Here is a 19564-nt window from a genome sequence, read left to right on the forward strand (position 1 = left end):
TAGGAACTAGAAAATATAAACCGTAAACGTTGCAGAAACCTTGTGAATCTTGTAGATTTCGAATCTAAAAATGTAACGAATATTATTATCTAATATTCTTTAATTTGTTTAAAACTACTCGAGTTTGGCGTAATATTTTTAACTTTTTTTACTCACAAAATATATTTAAAGTTGTATACTATTGCTTAATGTAACACATAGGATTTTTCCAAACTTAAATTTAGTTTTTGAAGGTATCCGACTTTGACTAAGGCCCGTTCTTGACTAATGATCGGCAAAGCTAATGAAATTTTTAGCGAATATGAATTTTTGACATTATGATTAGCGAATTCGCCTAAACTTTGTGCGAATGAGCTGTTAAGTCTGTCGAATGAAAATTCTGTGAAATACAGGTGTTTTTTTTTATTGGATATTATAGCATTTATGGTCATATAATGGAAAAATCTAAACTATTAAAATATCATTTGATTCGACCAGTCCATTCCACTCGCCTAGCCATTCGCTTCGCCGATCATAATAAGGGTGTCAAGTCTTCCTGAAACTCAAAAAAAGATTTATAAAAACTTATTAATTGAAGAAATCAATCAAAACAAACTTCTTAAATTAATCAAATCTGTTTTTATTTGCATAAAACATGTGCTATGCATTTTAGAAATTCTTACAATATCTAACGTAAATTAAGATTAAAATTAAATAAATTTTATTTAATTAAAGTTCATTAAAGGATAAAACTATCTTATTAATAATGTTGCTTTTGTTTAATATTTAATAATTCAATAGAAAATAATAATAATGATAATACATTACATATTTATATTATATATGCCTTTTTTATGAATACATTTCTGTTTTGTTACAAAGACAAAATTAATTTTTTATTTTTTTTTTTTACAATTTAAAATTCCTTAAACCTCACACTTAGAAGCGGTAAAATTTTATTTTAAACAGCTTCAATGTAAATTATATGTATTTATGAAAAAAATTAGATATTTTACGTTTTTAATAAGCTGTCACTACAAGTTATAATTATAGGAAAAATATTTATAATAATTTATTGATAATTTATATTAAGTAATAAAATATTTTTTTATTTCAATTTAATGTAAATTTTTTTTTGGATTTTTTATTATTTTAAAAAAAAGATTTATCTATATACTAAGAAGGATATCGACGGCGACTTGATTTCAATCAATCTAGCACCACAACTTGTAAATCACTTGAAGCCGAAGGTATTATTGGTATATTGGGAATTGGCAAATTTCTCCAAGGTCTTCGAGCTGCACGTCTAAGCTCTATTGTTGATAAAGATTTTCTTGCTTTCCTAAAATGAACAAAATTTTCTTTAATAATTAAAATTTGAAAAAACACTTGTAACCTTTCACTTACTTATTTGCTCTAAAATAAACATCGTCAGGTGCATCCATCCAACTAATAACCTGTTTTCTCCCCGATCCCGTTCGAGTTACTTGAGCAATTTTTGGTTTTCCATTTAACTGAAATTAAAACAATAAAGATTTTACAAAATTTGTTAAAAATTTATTGTTATTGTGTTAAATTTATGGGAATTTAAAAATTAAAGAACTTGCAAGGTTACGCATATATAAGTTTAACCAAATATTTAACAAACATTTAATAATATATATATATAGATCATTATCTATTTAATAAAATACAAATTAAAAGAATTTGTTTTCTTTAATACAAAATTGTGAAGGTTTGCATATAATTAAGTTTTTTTCTAAAATAATATTATTAATTTTCGCTTGATTAGAAACGATTCATTTGATTAGAGACGAATCTATTTTAAGAGATTTACTTACATGATGTCTTGGTATATTTTGCCCCGAAGCTGCAACAATTGCTGCAAACTGCTCTGCTGTAGGTCTGTGAGAAGGCATTGGGTCTTTATTTGCGCGTTTTGTAGGTGGTCCAACTACAACACTTGGTGGAACTGCTAGTACGTTAACTAATGACAAAACAAAATTATTTATAATGTGCGCTTGAAAATTTACTTTCTATTAAAAAATAAGAAATTGGAAATAGTCTTACTCTCTGGGGTGTTTATTACATCTTCAAATGATCGTTTTTTAATTGTTGTATTTGCTCCAGTAGGTATCAAGGTTATAATGTCTGGGTCGATCTTAAGTTTTTCGATCTTATTTGGGACCCTTTCATACATTAAGCTACCGTCAGAAGCCTTTGGTGGTCTGGGGAACGCTACTTTATCAGGTTGTGGCATATTTTCTTTTGGCGTCAAAATCAACCATTCATTTTGACCACCTGGGGATCCCAGGCGATTTGCTATTTTTGTAACGCTTCCACGATATTTCTTTTTAAATACAGTATCTCTGATATTTAAATAAGGTTTACTTGCTAATCGGAGTGAAACTGTAATAGAAATTTATAAAGATAATCGATCTAAATGCTTTAATTGGAATTTAAATGAGTTACATTCTTGTTTTACTGCTTGAATATTTATCATATATGATGGTTGACGTGCTGCTTTTTTAGCTTTAATAATATGTCTACACAATATTCTAGACAATCTTGTATATGGTGTAGTTTTTAAATAAAATGCTGTACGAGTTTTCATTATCGGCCTTGGTGATCCAGAACGAAGAGCTATGCCATGAGCTTGCGCGTAGTGCCTAGCCAAATGAGTTTTTAATTTAAATTCTTTTCCACAACTATTGATTGAGCATCTAAAATATTTTATTTATTATATGATAATATCGCAATATATTTTCCAGTAAATACTTGTGTTGCTTATTGGACAAATCGTTTAATTTATCTTCTTCCAAGTCCACAACTGGCCTTTTCTTTTGCGACTCTGTTTCACTATCTGACACTCTTGTAGGTGCATGCAGTCCAGCATACTTTTTCCAGTAGTTCCAGCAGTTTTGGCACAAGCGAAAATTCATGTGCTGAGGTCCCCAAGGATACCACTGTTAAAAATGTTGTTAGTCTTTGCATCAATTTTGTTAATATATAAAAGACATACTTGGTTAGAGGAATTGGTCGAACATGATTCACATGGTTTCCCACTATAGTCGTCAATTAAAATTTCAGCAGATCCGTTATAGTTATGTCCCCCTTTGTTACTTATTGCACCAGAATTCGGTTTGGTATTATAATTAGGAATGTAGACCTGCTTCAATTTAGACTCTGCTGCTACAGCTTTGACTCTTTTTTGTTGAACATATCTATCAGTGGTTTTCCACATGTAATAATATTCAATTATTTGTTTTAAGGTTTTCCAAGGAAGCTAAAATATCATTCATGTCATAAGATTAATGTGCATTTTTAAATTTCAAGTATTTTGAAGCAATACTTACAAAATCATGTCTAATATCGTTAAAGTCTTTCCCAAATTTATCTAAAGCTTCCTCAAATAGATTCGCCTCAGCTGCACTCCAGTCTTCTATTTCATCACGGCACAATACTGGTCCCGTTGAAGGAACTAATGAACACATTGCATCTTCAATTGAATAATTATGTTTATGCAGTGTATCCATAGCGTGGAATAAGGTAATATCACGGCTTGCAGCTGCTGCAGACATATGCAAAGAGGGTTGCTTAACGGAGCTGCTGCAATCTAATGCCCGAGCAAATGTACCAATAGACCTTGACACAACTAAAAATTGATCGATTTTCCTATCGGTTAAATTATGGTTTGGGTTCCATACTAGGGTTTCAACTTGTTCTAACGTCCTATCATCTTTTTCACCAGGTTTGAGAAGAGGTGTAATTTCGGTTTGATACCGACTTCCTACGCGAATTTCACCTTTATCAGCTAATAAAGTTTTTTGATTTGGATCAAAAACCAAACAATAAAAAAATGAATCCTAAAAAAATACATCCAATTATTTAAATTTATCATAACTAAATAAGTTTTCATTTACCTCCTTGTTTAAATAACTTGTTAAAGATTCTGTTTCATTTAATAAAGTAACTGAACATTTTCCTCGTATGGAAGTAGCTGGAAGAGTTTCCACCTGACGTGACAGGAAAAGTTCTCTGTGCTTTATTTGGTGTCTTTGCTTAGAAGAAAGATCAGCGTTACCAATCCCACCCCCGCCAGAGTTAGACTTTTCTTCATCTAACGAAGCTTAAATATTAGATAAATTAGGCCTTTCGAAAAAAAATTGAAGTAAAAAAAATCTCACCAATTGAGGGATCTAAAACAGCTTGAGCTGCTTGTTCTTCACCGACAGGAGTTCTAAGCCAAGTTTTCTTTAGTTTAATTGCAATAGGGGAGTCTTCTGCGGCGGCCACTAAAATTAATTATATGAAAAACAATTTTTCTATTAATAATAATTTCTCAACGAACACTGGTGCTTATCAGCCAATTGAACGAGCGGGTTGGGCAGATCTTTTCTTCTGTAAAAACACATTACTTTAGCTTCTACATTACCAGAACTTGTTTTATTTAATTCTTCTATTCGCCGGATCAAATAGGGCGATGAATTTGATGTTTCAAAATAAACATAATCTGCAAATAACATATTTACGTATATTATATATGCTTAAGCAACAGCATGTATTTCACAGAAACAAGTGCATTTTTCTTTTTTCGATACAAGTATGAATAATGGGGGTTCAAGTATCCAATATTTTCTACAGTCTTACCTCCAACTCTGTACATATTAGTAGCCATTTCAATTAATTATTTTTCACTTTTTAACACAATGAGCTAAAGTTTTTTATTACAATATAATTAAAAAAAAAATGTTTAAACTAAAATAAAAATATTTTTTATCATTTCTCTAGACAAATTTCACGACGCTCTTACTCAACAGTGTTACCAGGACCTTGAAAACTTATTTACTCAGTTTTGACTGTAACTAAGATATAATTATGGCTAAAGAAGCAAAAAAAACTTCAATCAAAATTTTACAATTTGCTTATATTTGTTAGCTATTTCAAAAATATAAAAGGATTTACAAAAATGTAAATTTAAACGGAAGAACCGTTATGAAAAATCTATGCACAATTCGCGCCCGCATCATTTAAATCAAAATAAGATAGGATTTTACATTTGTTGCATAGGCTTACTCAATTTAATTTTAATTTTAATTTATTTTCTTATTCAATTTACTTAAAAATTTATTCCCAGCAATAAGGTATAGTGAATTCAATAGTACGCAAGAACATTTGCTACAATTGTAAAAATCCCACTACTGTACTAATTTCTTAACTATGTTTGTATGTCGCAGTTTCGTTATTTTTTTGACAATTTCACTTTGCTGTAGTAGTAATGTGAATTACAATGAATGAGTAAAATAAAATAAAAAATTTATTAGTTTAAATTATGCATTTTCTGTATTGTATCATGTTATTTATTTTTGTTCACATTAACAGAAAATTACACAAGCTAAATTTAGCATATTTAGTTAGTAAATTCTGGCAATTCTTCACATAACCAGCACATTTGTTGCCAGTGTGCACAAAACTAATTACTTTATTTATATTAAAGTAGGTGCACATATACTAACTAAAAACTCCATTAATCGAGATGTGTATTGAAACCAACTCAAAACGAGAAAGTTTATAAAAACTAGATTAAATTTTCAAATTACTAAGAAAAGAACTATAATCAGAACTTTTTCACTCTAAATTTGACAAATTAATCCAAATATAAAAATTTTATCCAAATTTTTTCGATTGAAATATAAAAATTGCCATGAATTTGGAAACACCAATCGAAAAGGACACTAATTTAGTCATAAAATAAGTATGTAACTAATTTCAATAGTAAATAAATTTCGTTCTTGCAGTATTTTAATTTATGAATTGAAATGATTTTTTAAAAACAAACCGTTTTTAAGTTATCAATCAAATAAATCAATGGAAATACCCAAACACATACATATAAATTGAAATTTCAAGAGAACAGAGAACTAGGGGAAAATAATTTTATTTCTCATTTGTATGAAATAATAAAATAAGTTTAAAGTTCTCTTGTATTAAATTTTTTTCAACGTTTGACAGAAAAAGCAGCAACAAGCAAAAACATAAATGTCAAATTTTTGAAAATTTTCACAAACAAAAATCTAAGTTGGAAAATTAGAGAGCTGCCTAATTGTCAAGCATTAACTCCAAATGTCAGCTTGACATTAAAATGATAGACAATTCACCTGTTTTTTAAAATTTAATGTCAAAACTAAAACAGAACAGATAACAGACACGAACCCAAAGTGACGTGGCCGAGGCTACATCATTGAACTTCAAAATATAAGAATACTATTATATTTTGAATTAATTTTTTTATATAAGGTACAAATTCATCTTTTTTAAATTTTGAAAAAATCAACTTTGAATTTGTGCAGTTGAGATGACCACATATGAGGAATTTATTCAACAAAATGAAGAAAGAGATGGGATTCGTTTAACCTGGAATGTTTGGCCTTCAAGCCGAATTGATGCAGGCCGATTAGTGGTTCCTTTAGCTTGCTTGTATCAACCATTAAGGGAACGACCAGATTTGCCACCGATTCAATATGAACCCGTAATATGTACCAGATCGACCTGCCGTGCAATACTGAATCCGCTCTGTCAAGTGGACTACCGTGCTAAACTTTGGGTTTGCAATTTCTGCTTTCAACGAAATCCAGTAAGCTAATTTTTTGTTTGTAGCAAAATATTGTCTTAAAAATTTTCAATATTTATAGTTTCCACCACAGTATGCTGCAATATCCGAACAACACCAACCAGCTGAATTGATTCCAGGATTTAGTACAATTGAATATACAATACCGAGGGCACCATTTATGCCTCCTGTTTTTTTATTTCTCGTTGATACATGCATGGATGAAGAGGAATTAAATGCTCTTAAAGATTCCTTAACAATGTCTCTAAGTTTATTACCACCCACTGCTTTAGTAGGACTAATAACATTTGGAAAAATGGTGCAAGTACATGAATTAGGTGCGGAAGGCATCTCAAAATGCTATGTTTTCAAGGGCACAAAAGATTTAACAGCTAAGCAGGTTCAAGATATGCTGGGAATAGGTCGCGGTCCTGTCCCCAACCAGACACAACAAAGGATGACTCCACAGCAACAAGCTCCGCCAGCTAATCGATTTATACAACCAATAAGCCAGTGCGATATGTCGTTAACTGATCTGTTAAGTGAATTACAAAGAGATCCATGGCCAGTAGGTCAAGGTAAAAGATATTTGCGTTCAACAGGAACTGCATTGTCAATTGCTGTCGGGTTGTTAGAGTGCACCTACCCAAATACTGCAGCTCGAATTATGATGTTTGTCGGAGGACCATGCTCACAAGGTCCAGGCCAAGTTGTAGACGACGAATTGAAGCATCCAATTCGATCTCATCATGATATTCACAAAGATAATGCTAAATATATGAAAAAAGCTATTAAACATTATGATGCACTAGCTTTAAGAGCAGCAACTAATGGCCATTGCGTTGATGTAAATATAAATTGTTATTGTTCTGTAATATTTCGAATTATTACTAGTGTTTTAGATATATTCATGTGCATTGGATCAAACTGGTTTGATGGAAATGAAGCAATGTTGTAATTCTACCGGAGGACATATGGTTATGGGAGACTCATTTAATTCTTCCTTGTTTAAACAAACATTCCAAAGAGTATTTGCTCGTGATGAAAAAGGTGACCTAAAGATGGCTTTCAATGGCGTAGTAGAGGTGAAATGTTCACGTGAAATAAAAATTTCTGGTGGTATTGGCTCTTGTGTTTCCCTAAATGTTAAAGGCGGATCGGTTTCTGATACGGAAATCGGAATGGGTGGCACTACACAATGGAAAATTTGTGCGTTTAATCCGAGTTCTACTATGGCATTTTTCTTTGAAATTGTTAACCAGCATGCAGCACCGATACCGCAGGGCGGTAGGGGTTGTTTACAATTTATAACCCAATATCAGCATCCAACTGGCCAACGAAGAATTAGGGTTACAACTTTGGCAAGAAAGTAATTTAATAAATTATATACCAAAATAAAGTGATTAATTGTTCTTAATTTTAAGTTGGGCCGATGCAAATACAAATGTACATCATATTAGTGCTGGTTTCGACCAAGAAGCTGCTGCTGTAATAATGTCGAGAATGGTTGTTTACAAAGCGGAGACGGATGATGGTCCTGATGTTTTGAGATGGGTCGATAGGCAATTAATCCGTTTGGTAAGAAATAATAAACCATTCATAACAGTTTAAAAAATTTAATTTATTTTCATAGTGCCAAAAATTCGGAGAATATAGTAAGGATGACCCTAATAGCTTCAGGCTGACTGAAAACTTTTCCCTTTATCCACAATTTATGTATCATTTACGTAGATCACAATTTTTACAAGTGTTCAATAACTCGCCTGATGAAACAACATTTTATCGCCATATGCTCATGAGAGAAGATTTAACACAATCTCTTATCATGATACAGCCAATTTTATATAGTTATTCATTTAATGGCCCTCCAGAGCCAGTATTATTAGATACTTCATCAATTCAAGCAGATCGCATTCTTTTAATGGATACGTTTTTCCAAATTTTAATTTATCATGGTGAAACAATTGCTCAATGGCGAGCTTTGAAATATCAAGATATGGCTGAATATGAGAATTTTAAGCAACTATTGCAAGCTCCAGTAGATGATGCACAAGAGATCTTGCAAACAAGATTTCCAATGCCAAGATATATTGATACCGAACATGGTGGATCACAAGCACGATTTTTATTATCAAAAGTTAATCCATCACAAACTCATAACAATATGTATGCTTATGGACAGGTAAAATTAAAAAAAAAAAAATTCTTCTATTGCAAACAAAATGAAAAATAATGTGAAAAAAATTTTAGGACGCTGGAGCACCCGTTCTGACTGATGACGTATCTTTACAAGTTTTTATGGAGCATTTGAAAAAGCTTGCAGTGTCATCAACTACGTAAAACAACATGTTTTGTCTATCTTCGTGTAATCTTATTAGTCAAAATATTAAGCTAAATTAAAAAAAAAAATTTAAAAATTTAATGTTTACTAAGTAATATAAAAATCGAAATGTTATTGTAAAATTTGTATTTGTAGGTATTAAACGGTTTTTAATTTTCAAAATTGCGTAAAATAATTATGTTTAATTTATTTTTCTTTTTAAAGGTTTCAATAATCTATTATCTTGTAACTAATGAGCTAAAAAATTGTCATTATGAAACGAAAAGTTTAAGAATTTAAAAGTTTTTTGTACATATTATATTCATTTCTTTGATAGGAGAAATTCAAATATTTTCGGAAAATTTGTACAAAATTTCGATATATGTATATGAAATCAAATATTCCAACAATTAAATGATATGAAGTGAATGAAAATTATTGCCACTAAGAATGTATTCTAATTTAAGATCATTAAATAAAATTGAACGTATAAAACCTAATGTAAAAAATTTAATTCGGGCGCCAATATTTATTAGTCAAAAAATATATCTACATTTGCTCAATTTAATTGTAATATAACATTTTTAGACACAATAAGATCTTAATGAATTCTCGTTAAATCTTCAACCACTTTAATAACATCTTCCACAGTAACTTCCTGTTTTGTTCCATTGACAGTCATCTTTCAATAAAAAAGAATCATAAGTATGAGTCAAAACTTTATATGTAAGCAAAAATTACCTCGAGCCCTTTTACGGTGTCTGACATTTTGTTTCTGGTTAAATCTAAGAAACTTTCAATCAGATCACCATCAATAAAGCCTTCGCACACTTCAATTTTTTGATTTGTATAGAAACTTCTCCAAAATGAATGTTCTATTTTGCCAACAGATTTAATTGTGTGAGCTAAACGTTCTTCGAGAGCGTGCAAAAAATCATAAAAATCTTGTGGGATTTGAGTAACAATTCCAATAGCGCCATTAACTGTTCCATATAGTACACACCCTTGATTCGGTGTACTTCTTTCACCAACATTTTGCATAACAAGGGAACCGTGACGGAATACATTGACAACATCTCCCAAATGAAATCTAGCTACTTCAGGTAACAGTTGCCTTTCTTCATCTGTTGTTGCCGCACTACAAAAGCAAAGAGAAAAAATTCAATATTTTAATTTCAAATGAAGCTAACTTATAAAAATTTACAATTTTTTTTTTTTGAGCATGTGTAAATTCGTAAATGCAATGATAGTCGCAACATCAAATTCCGAAAAAGTAAAATTTCGACAAAAGTTGGAAATTACTTTGGAAATACAGATTATACCAAATTTGATTGTGCGTGAATCAATGCCTTCACAAACTTACCTTGCCATACCTGTCTTTTTGACAAACAAAAAGATTAGAAAAAGTTTCCGATCCTAAAAAGGTGTCGTCATCAAGAATCTCTATAGCTCTCATCCATTTTGGGTCACAATCTCTTGCGATTTCTACAAAAATTCCTTCCATTTGTTTATGTTGCAAAAGTGTCATTGACCTCATAAGGTCCCCCACTAATATAAAGTCTCCTAAAAAAAGAGTAACATTAATCGTATCAATTTTAAAATTTGGTTGCAGAATTAAATAAAAAAAGCCTCAAAAATATGAAATAATTTTCGCTTTTAAACACCTTTTTTAGACCAAAAGCTGCTTTAAATTGTTAAAATCAAAACATTACTGATATAGGAGTATATGATAGGAACTCGTTTTACTTTTATTATTTTAAAATAATAACATGTATTACCTTTAGATTTTAGGTATAACGCCGTGATGTTACTTTGAATATTACATTCCATTCGTAATTCTTTTTCATTTGTCCATTCATACAATCTTACAAAACTACTAATACCAGCTAGAACTTTGCCATTGAACTCAACTAAAGCATGACATGAGCCGTCAATTTTCGTTTCAGCAATTTGTGTTAATTTTCCATCATTATAATGAAATATAATTATTCTTCCGACCTTAGGCTCAGGTTCTTCGTAATGTATAATAGCCGTTGAAATTACATAATATGTATTTGGATCTTCACCTAACTTAGCAGACATCAAGGAAACAATATATTCAGAAGGCATAAATTGATGAGCATGAAGAACTTCAAAAGTGTTTTGATCAATAATCAACAAATTGTTCGTTTCGATTTCTTGACCAATTTCAATATTTGTCGCTGAGGTTCCCGATGTACCAGATTTTGGTAAAGTGTTGCTTGATGAAGTAATATTTTGAGCCTGTGTTGAGGCACTGGGTCTTGATGGGACCAGCCCAGATGTTTCTTGAACATCGGTACGTATAGTTGAAACTGCAAATGTTTGAGAGCTTTCCTGGTATGCAATTCGCCTTGGCCCCTCTCCTAAAGGTACTGTTCTAATATGTAGCTTTTGTATTTCATCAATTGTCCCTAAAATAACAGAATTTTTTGTCGCTAATGCTAAACTATCTGGATACGCCTCTGCATTTAATGAGCACATGTGGTTTACTTCTTTTAAATTGACATTTGAAAATACTAATTTATGATTCGATGAATAAATAACCGTTGGTCTGTCGGAGCAAGCAAACACATTTGAAGTTGAAAAAGATTTAAAGGTTTTCAAAATAGTCGGTTGAGTCCCAAGGGTAACTTTTTTCCTGTCTGAAAGAGATCCATCCTGTTCGTTCAGCACAAAATAGAACATAGATCCATCTCCAAGCGCACAGAGCAAGTAGTGACAACCTTCAAATGTTGTCATTAAAATCGAACGCGGTATGATTTCTAAAAGAAAGAATAATAAATATAACCCCATTAAATCAAATGAGTTAATATTTACCGCCTCCAAGTTTTTGGGTATACAAAACATCAAGTTCTGGGAGGTTTAAAACAACAGCTGATATATTAGTCCAGAGACCCACTGCAACAAAAGCGGATTTCGTATCGTTTCCTATAGGAGTAACGTCCAAACAAGCAACTTCATATTCTAAGGTTCTTCTTGATTTTTCATCTAATTTGCTATTCTCAATGTGAATATAATACACCTCATTAGCTGAAGCACACACCAATTGGTTATTATTACAAGCTACTACTCCAATTCTTTTGTCGCCAGGGGGTTTCCACTCATCTACCATGTTTTTACTTCCAATTTTGACTAATCTCGCTGATAAAGGAGTTACTTGTATTATCTAAATAAAGCGTTCTATTATAGAAAATGTAAAAAGATATATAGCTTTAATGAGGCGACATACTTGGTCAAATTCAACATTTCCACAATAAAATGTTTGTTGATCACATAAAAAGCCGGGAATATCAGTTTCTTCTACTTCTTCTCCCGTTAATGTCAAAACTCTCGTATGTCCCACAAAAGCAAGTACAAGTGTGTTTTCATAATTTGTGTTTTCATTTCCAACTTTCAATGACCACATTCCCTTGATACCGGGCAAATCTATGCATGCATGTTCTTGTATTCCAATACCAATTCTAAAAATATATTTATATCATGAGGGATTTGTGCAATTTCTGTGGAATAACATTTCAATTTCAATTTATTATTAAAAATGTTAATTTGTAAATAATTTTTAGCAAATTCGCCCCTAACAGCTGATGTTTACCTAATTATCCTTAGGGATCCCTCTTTAAAGCTTCCGGAGCAAGTAATAATTTGCCCTTGTCCTTGTCTGTCCAAATCCACTACACATAAATCGAGTATTGGACCTAAGTTTGTAAAAGTTTCCATTGGAACCACGTAAGATCCACTTTCATTAACAGATACACTTAATTTAACTAATTGAGAGTCTCCATGTCTTGATCCAATGAAAAGAACCCCATTATCAAGGTAAGTAATGCACTCAGGAATTGAAATCTCCCCTATTATAAATATGAAAAACAAATATGCATCACAACATCAGAGATTTATAAATAATTACCTAAAAGCTCGACTTTTAAATCTTTAACAAAAGGGTTTCCTTTTGGATTATCTTCTGTTTCTAAAAACAACATAAATAACTGCCCACTCATATTTCCTAACAAATATCTTAAGCCTTTGACGTCCACCCTTGCATAACAATTGATTGTACTTTGCTAAAATATCAAGATTGATGGATATCTGAAGAGATTGAAATATATTCACCATACCTTGAAAATTGACGGAGCAACAGCAACATATGTACTTCCGTCATGGTAAACTATAGATTCTCTTCCAATTACAATAGCACCGCCTGACAAAAAAAAATATTTTTCTTAAAAAAACCTTTATCATTGAGAAACGCGTAAGTAATAAAAAGACAACAGATTAATAAATACCTAACGGAGTTGGCACGGGAATGAGCATGCAAGCTTCAGTTTCGACATTTTCTTGTTTCCACGCTATTTTCATAAATTCTTTGTCACGCAAATTTATTTCATGGGTTTTTACGTGACGTCCATCATTATCTTTATGAATTACAATTATTGTTGGGTTGACGCAACCATACAGAAACTCAACATCATAAACTAATTGCTCGTCCATCCTTCGCAAATTGTTTTGGAATGTAAGTAAATTATTATTTACCAATAAAAATTATTTTTTATACCTTAAGCTCGTAGCTTTCAGCTCGCCTGAATCTTTGTCAAGAGGAATTATAGTAAAAACGCCAATATACATACACATTCCTATAACACGCGCTTTAGGGTCTATTACTGCAATTATACCATTTTCAGATGATTTCCCGACTTGATCATAAACATTTCCATGAGCCTTAGTAATAACAGTTATATCGTCTCCTTTCATTTTACATTCGAGAATCATGGCATTATACCGATGCGTTAATATAAATAATAAATCTTTTTGGGAGTCCTGTAATATGAAAACAGAAAAATAACAGTATCCAATTTAGTTGGAATTTAAACATACCTGTGGTCGAAAATGCTTCATAACCGCAATTTGTCCATATATATTTATCTCCTTTAAAGGTCGCAAGCCTTCAGGTGTTACTAGGAATATATCAATTTGAGAAGTTTTTGCCACTATTAAATTCAGGTCAGTGGGAGATGTAAAATTCCCTAAAAATAGATATATGTGTGCACATAAGTAGTTTTTTTTTAAATAGTCTACGGAATTTTTTATTAATGTATAAATAGAAAGCCAATTGCAATTTTATGAAATGTTGATACAAAATTATCAACGACAACGCCTCGATTTCACATTTTGAATTTTATTTTCTTTTAGAAGTTCTAACCTTTGGCACATTTAGCAACTTACCAGTAACACAAGCAATTACCGCCGTGGGTTTTTGAGCCGTCACAACGTAATGGTGACTCATTTCGAATTATAAAAAATTCCTTATTAAATAATTTTAGCAAATTAAAACAGCTTCGAATTTATTACCCGCTTTTACAAAATTTAATGAAAATCGGAACAAAATTATACATCTGTCAGCAGCTCCTATTCCAAACCCTTCAAATAAATTGCATGTCTGCAATTCCCAATAAACTTTTTATAAAGCCGGTAGTTCCTTTGATATTGTTGTTGGAAGGAATTTACAGCGGAACAGCGAAATCTATTGAGCGTTATACAAGTTTTTTTAACAATTTAATTGCTACTCTAAATTCGTAGCATATTTCTCCAATCAGAATTCTCTTTTATTTAAATATATATGAATGCACGTATGTACATGTGAAAAAAGAAATTATTTGTCAATTTTATTAGATTATTTTTTTTTATTTTGCTATTAGGTAAATAATCACTTAAAAATTATGATATGTTGGGTAAACTCTTTATTCAATGAAATGTGACTATTGAGTGTTTACACGTGTTTTCATATAATTTTTTTTTAATTATGTATACGTTTTTACTTACATATATACATATTAATATGTATATGTATATGCATATGTATTTAAATATTAAAATAAAACCTTAGGATTTCTTAAAATTCTTTTTAGATTTAGAAATTTTTTTAGTATTCCAGGGTTTTGAAAAAAAGTTTCTAACTTGAAAGTTAATACTTGTTTGAATGTCTCGAAAAACTTTTGGCAATACCAATAATTTTATTAAAAGTTCTTGTTATTCTTTTTTTCGATGAAGTACAAATAATCCAATTATCAATTTGAAATTTTTAATGTAAAATTAACTTTTGTATCTACTAACTTTCCGGTTTTTTCATTTTATTTATATATTTAAACTATAAGCCCTCGGCGTGACGGCCTATCCAATGGAAATATTCAGGTGATAAAAAATCACTATCGCAAGTGTGTGAATAATCTTACATCTGATGTAAGATTATTCACTTTTATTACTCACATGTAAGATTACTCACACTTGCGATCATGTTTAAGTTGGTAACACTATAACGTACTATGACTACCAAATAATCAGAATAGGACTTAAACGGGATGTAGTATCACTTTATGCAATACGACTACCAGAATATTGATGAATAACTCCAAAAATTTTAAAATCAGTTTTGTAGTGACATATACCCTTATTGTTATTATTTCGGTTTCTGCTGTTAATAAATTCGAACTTGAATTATCTTTAAAAGTTTTTAAAGATTTATAAATTATTAAACATATTTTCTTTAGATAATTTATTGTTCTTTGAATAAAAATTTTGCTTTAGCTTTAGTGTTTTATTTTGATTTTGATTCAGTATACTTATGTAGGTCGACTGCATTAAAAGTTTACATTTTATTTTTTAACTTGTGCAGCAAACTGATTTACCGACGAATATTTCAATCAATAAAAAATATGTTCATAAACGACCTATTTACATGAGTTGTCACTGATTCAAAAAATGACATTTTTAACTAGTGTTTCACTTTCATACTTGTATGAAACACATCTCCAGTTTTCGTCCTTTCATTTACAAGTTCCTATCTATTTTAAATACCTATATACATACACAGATCTTCTATAGCTATTTTCCATTTCTTGTTTTAAAAAGATCGAGGTTTCGCTTTAGCGCATAATTTTTCTTCCCGTAATTCATAAAGATAAGAAGATCCACCGGTTATAGACCCCTTGTGCAGAAAATCAAGTGAACTTTTTTAAACATTCATACCAATTTACTCAGGAAACCTCTTACTCTTGTTTGATAAAGGTTACTTGAATTTTATATTTCTGCAATTGTGATTGAAGTAATCAATCTGAATTTATAAAAAAATCGTTTTTCAAATCATGTATAACATATTTCCTTTTTAAAAGTTTATTATTCCATAAAATACATTTTATGATGATCTAGCATTAGGTCCGCGACGACGACCAAAAGCAGCTACAACATTTACGAAGCGTCTGTTATACTGTATTCTTCTTTTAGCACGTCCTGTTTTCTTCTTTTTCTTTTCTTGTTTGTCTACTTTTGGAGTTTGGCCTTTGACTTTACCAGCACGAGCTAATGAACCATGGACTTTACCACCCAAAAGTGGAACGGTGACATCTAATTCACATGATGATAATTCTCCTATTTGGACGTTGTTATCAAGGATATTACCTTCGCTGTGTAAAGAAATTTCATCGCAATTTACTCCATATTTTTGCGACACTTGGAGCTAAAATACGAAAAAGATAAATTCTTTTTTCTTAATAAGGCTATGTAACTAAATTACCTTTATAACTTGAACTGTGTCTTCTTTGGAAACTTCGAACGTTTCTATATTTTCTAAACCGCGTACAAAGATTTGCATTTTGATTATTGAACTAAAAGTTAAACAAATATTTAATCATGCTGATATTACATTTTTAAATAATTTCAAATTATTTATCATTATATTATTCACATTATAAATATTATACAAAATAAATATAATTATTATAAACTACTAAAATACACATCACATTTTCTAAAAAAAAAATTATTTTGTAAATTTTTATTCTACATACCTTGTCAATTTCACAAATCGGAAAGAAAGGTTTATTTTAAATGTCACATAAACTAAAACCGGATGTGGAAGAGGGCGCAATATCTCGTTTACTATTCAGCTCCATAACGCAGTTACTACATAAGCATTTTTGATTGTCACACCCAATATATGTGTACATTGCGTTTTACACTTTATTTCATGTTTATTATACCAGTTTGAAGATTAAAATATCAGCGATTTCTTTTTAACTTTCGCCATAATTTAATAATAATTTTTTGAATATGTAAATATTTTTCAAAACTGTCAATGTCATTTATTAAATTTAGTTAGTTTAAATTAGGAAAAAACTGTCAAATCGATTTATTTATTTTCATATTTTTTTTCATTTCATATATTTCATTGTACTATACATGTCAGTTAACTATAATTCAATAATTCAAAAGATAAATATAATATGTATCTATATATAATACAAATATAATACAAGAATTCAAAACATAAATATAATAATATAATATAAATGTAATACAATAATATGTTAAAAACCTATTATATTTGTCAAACAGAATTATTAATTTTATATAAATGTACATACTTATTTGTCGGTTTGTGGATGTTGATATACAATACCATAAAATTAAAAAAATCGAGACTTTTTCTGAGTATCGAATCATTAAATATAGTGATATTATTGTTGTAAATAGTTCAACATTAATTAATTGCACTTTACTGATGATTCGTGTCTATAGAAATGTTTTGGGTAATTTTTACGATAAATTTCAATAAAGGCGACTTTGTGATTCGATACTATATTATATATACTTATATGATAATTCCGATGTGATAGAACACAATAAATAAATTTGAAACGTTGGAGTTGCAATTCTGTCTATGTATTGTTCTGTCTATGCCGTGTGAAAAAAAACAAGAAGTGAGAGAATATGACACTTATGACATTATTTTAAAGCAAGAAAAAGGTTTTCTTGTTAGATATATAGGATGTTTACATATTGTATTGAGTACTCATTGTATTTCAGTAAATCCAGGATGTATCGTATCAAAGTGCACTGCTATATACCATTACATAGACCTTCATGAGTAAACAAAACTTTTGTATGGGGAAGATGTTCGCAGCTCAACAGTTTTGGAGCTACAGCAGAATAAAGCGAATTTCGACTGATTTTTTTACTTTTTGAAATTTTAAGTATACATATATTTTTAATAAATTGAAGCCTTAAATTTAATGCACACCTAGCAACCTCGTCTACTGAACTTTTATTTGACCTTAGTATGGGTTATCTTCCTATTTGTTCTATTTTAGGCGTTATTAAGAAAAATAGAGTACTGCAAATGTTATTTTATATCAAATTTTTTTTATCAATGACTTAGAAAAATGTAGAACATTCGTTCAAAATGGCTCGAATCTCTCTTCTGTTTAATAAATTATAATAAAAAAATTATAGAACAAAAATGTAAACATACATCTTTACATTGTTTTCGTAAAAATTAAAAAAAAAAACAACCATTTACAATGTTTTTTTTTCTTTAATAACGAAAATATTTAGTATGTATTACGTTTTCAAATTGCTTTAGTGCAATTGCAGACTTACTAAATTTGGTGTTAAATTGTTTGTTGTCCAAAAAAAAATTTATTGGCATAGAATAAGACTATACTTACACATAAATATAGTCTTAAATATAAGTATAGGATTAGTATTAAAAAGCTTAATTGCAACTTATTTTACATACATAAATAAATTAAATCTAATCTAAGAAATATTGGATTATGCAATTGAAAAGTCAATTATGTATTTTAAAAATTTTAATTTTTTGGGCCTTTTTACCTTGCTTTAATTTTTTTTTAAAGTTTTTCTATTCTATTGTTATTATAATTAATAAATATTAATTAAATGGAGCGCATTTATAGCGGAATAAATTTTTACTTGTATATGCATATTACTTGCAATAAAATGCTTATACATATATTAATGCTTGCATGTATGTACATGTATTAAATATTAATGAGCGAATAAATGTATACTGTTCAATAATTATATCTTTAATAACTACATACATATATATAACAAAATTTACAAACGCGTATATGTATATATCAATACATAATTTTTACCTTCAATTATACGATTTACCTTCATATTGGTATACCCGCTTTAAAAATGGAGTAAATTTTATTATAAGTACGTTTAATAGAGTTACGAGTACATGGTTATTCCTATATTATTAATAAATTGGTGAACAAAAATGTATGACATGGTGTTCCTTTACAAACATACATACATATATTTTGTAAATATACATTGGTACATCACATATTCAAAATGATAATATCGAAAATGAGTATTTCTTCAACCGAAAGTCTAGCAAGAGATTGCATTATATATATACTCATATACACATATATATATTGTATTTTGAGTGAAAATTGAGTTATATAAACAAAAGAAATTTTAAATAACCTCACGCTTTTATAAATAAATGTATGTAAGCATAAGTATCTATATATGTACATGGATATGTATGTATGTATGAATGTCTATGCACAGTATATGTATGTGTGTTAGTATCTTATTTGACTCAATTTTTGTTTTTCTTCTTATTGGAAGAATTTTTTTTATAAAATAGGTGATTTTTCCATTTTCTTTGTTTTATTATTTGTTATGATTATTATTCGTATATAGAAATATATGTATGTATGTATACACAAGTATGCATCTTTTATTATTGTTCTGTTCTGTTTGTTGTTTTTCTTTTTGACGGGAAATTTATTTTATATTTTATAAATTAGTTTAGTCCT

The 19564-nt window shown here is 29.7% G+C and overlaps 4 protein-coding genes across 4 annotated transcripts; 1 reads left to right on the forward strand and 3 right to left on the reverse strand.

The window, feature by feature from the left end:
- Positions 1-795: 795 nt before the first annotated feature.
- Positions 796-4801, reverse strand: LOC129607080 (metastasis-associated protein MTA3). The gene is made up of 12 exons (XM_055517796.1): positions 4630-4801; positions 4331-4492; positions 4167-4274; positions 3903-4108; positions 3336-3845; positions 3002-3265; positions 2758-2945; positions 2452-2702; positions 2050-2388; positions 1821-1966; positions 1387-1493; positions 796-1321 (listed from the first exon to the last, which is right to left on the reverse strand). Exons 1-12 carry the CDS (start codon positions 4655-4657, stop codon positions 1189-1191), a joined length of 2442 nt encoding a protein of 813 aa, XP_055373771.1. The 5' UTR covers positions 4658-4801; the 3' UTR covers positions 796-1188.
- A 1362-nt stretch (positions 4802-6163) lies between these two features.
- LOC129607069 (protein transport protein Sec23A) lies at positions 6164-9092 on the forward strand. Its single transcript, XM_055517781.1, has 7 exons — positions 6164-6276; positions 6330-6613; positions 6672-7436; positions 7492-7958; positions 8014-8167; positions 8223-8771; positions 8840-9092. The coding sequence occupies exons 2-7, from the start codon at positions 6335-6337 to the stop codon at positions 8927-8929; spliced, it is 2304 nt and encodes a 767-aa protein (XP_055373756.1). The 5' UTR covers positions 6164-6276; positions 6330-6334; the 3' UTR covers positions 8930-9092.
- Positions 9093-9411: 319 nt separating this feature from the next.
- LOC129607068 (DNA damage-binding protein 1) lies at positions 9412-14477 on the reverse strand. Its single transcript, XM_055517780.1, has 13 exons — positions 14151-14477; positions 13803-13951; positions 13483-13745; positions 13214-13419; positions 13046-13128; positions 12838-12991; positions 12523-12778; positions 12160-12391; positions 11748-12096; positions 10688-11692; positions 10283-10472; positions 9651-10047; positions 9412-9591 (listed from the first exon to the last, which is right to left on the reverse strand). The coding sequence occupies exons 1-13, from the start codon at positions 14209-14211 to the stop codon at positions 9511-9513; spliced, it is 3426 nt and encodes a 1141-aa protein (XP_055373755.1). The 5' UTR covers positions 14212-14477; the 3' UTR covers positions 9412-9510.
- A 1601-nt stretch (positions 14478-16078) lies between these two features.
- On the reverse strand, positions 16079-16834 carry LOC129607131 (FAU ubiquitin-like and ribosomal protein S30). The gene is made up of 3 exons (XM_055517877.1): positions 16769-16834; positions 16495-16585; positions 16079-16437 (listed from the first exon to the last, which is right to left on the reverse strand). The coding sequence occupies exons 2-3, from the start codon at positions 16570-16572 to the stop codon at positions 16117-16119; spliced, it is 399 nt and encodes a 132-aa protein (XP_055373852.1). The 5' UTR covers positions 16573-16585; positions 16769-16834; the 3' UTR covers positions 16079-16116.
- Between the last annotated feature and the right edge of the window lie 2730 nt (positions 16835-19564).

The sequence above is a fragment of the Condylostylus longicornis genome, unplaced genomic scaffold, assembly GCF_029603195.1.
Source record: "Condylostylus longicornis isolate FDR11 unplaced genomic scaffold, ASM2960319v2 ptg000026l, whole genome shotgun sequence".
Lineage (NCBI taxonomy): Eukaryota > Metazoa > Arthropoda > Insecta > Diptera > Dolichopodidae > Condylostylus > Condylostylus longicornis.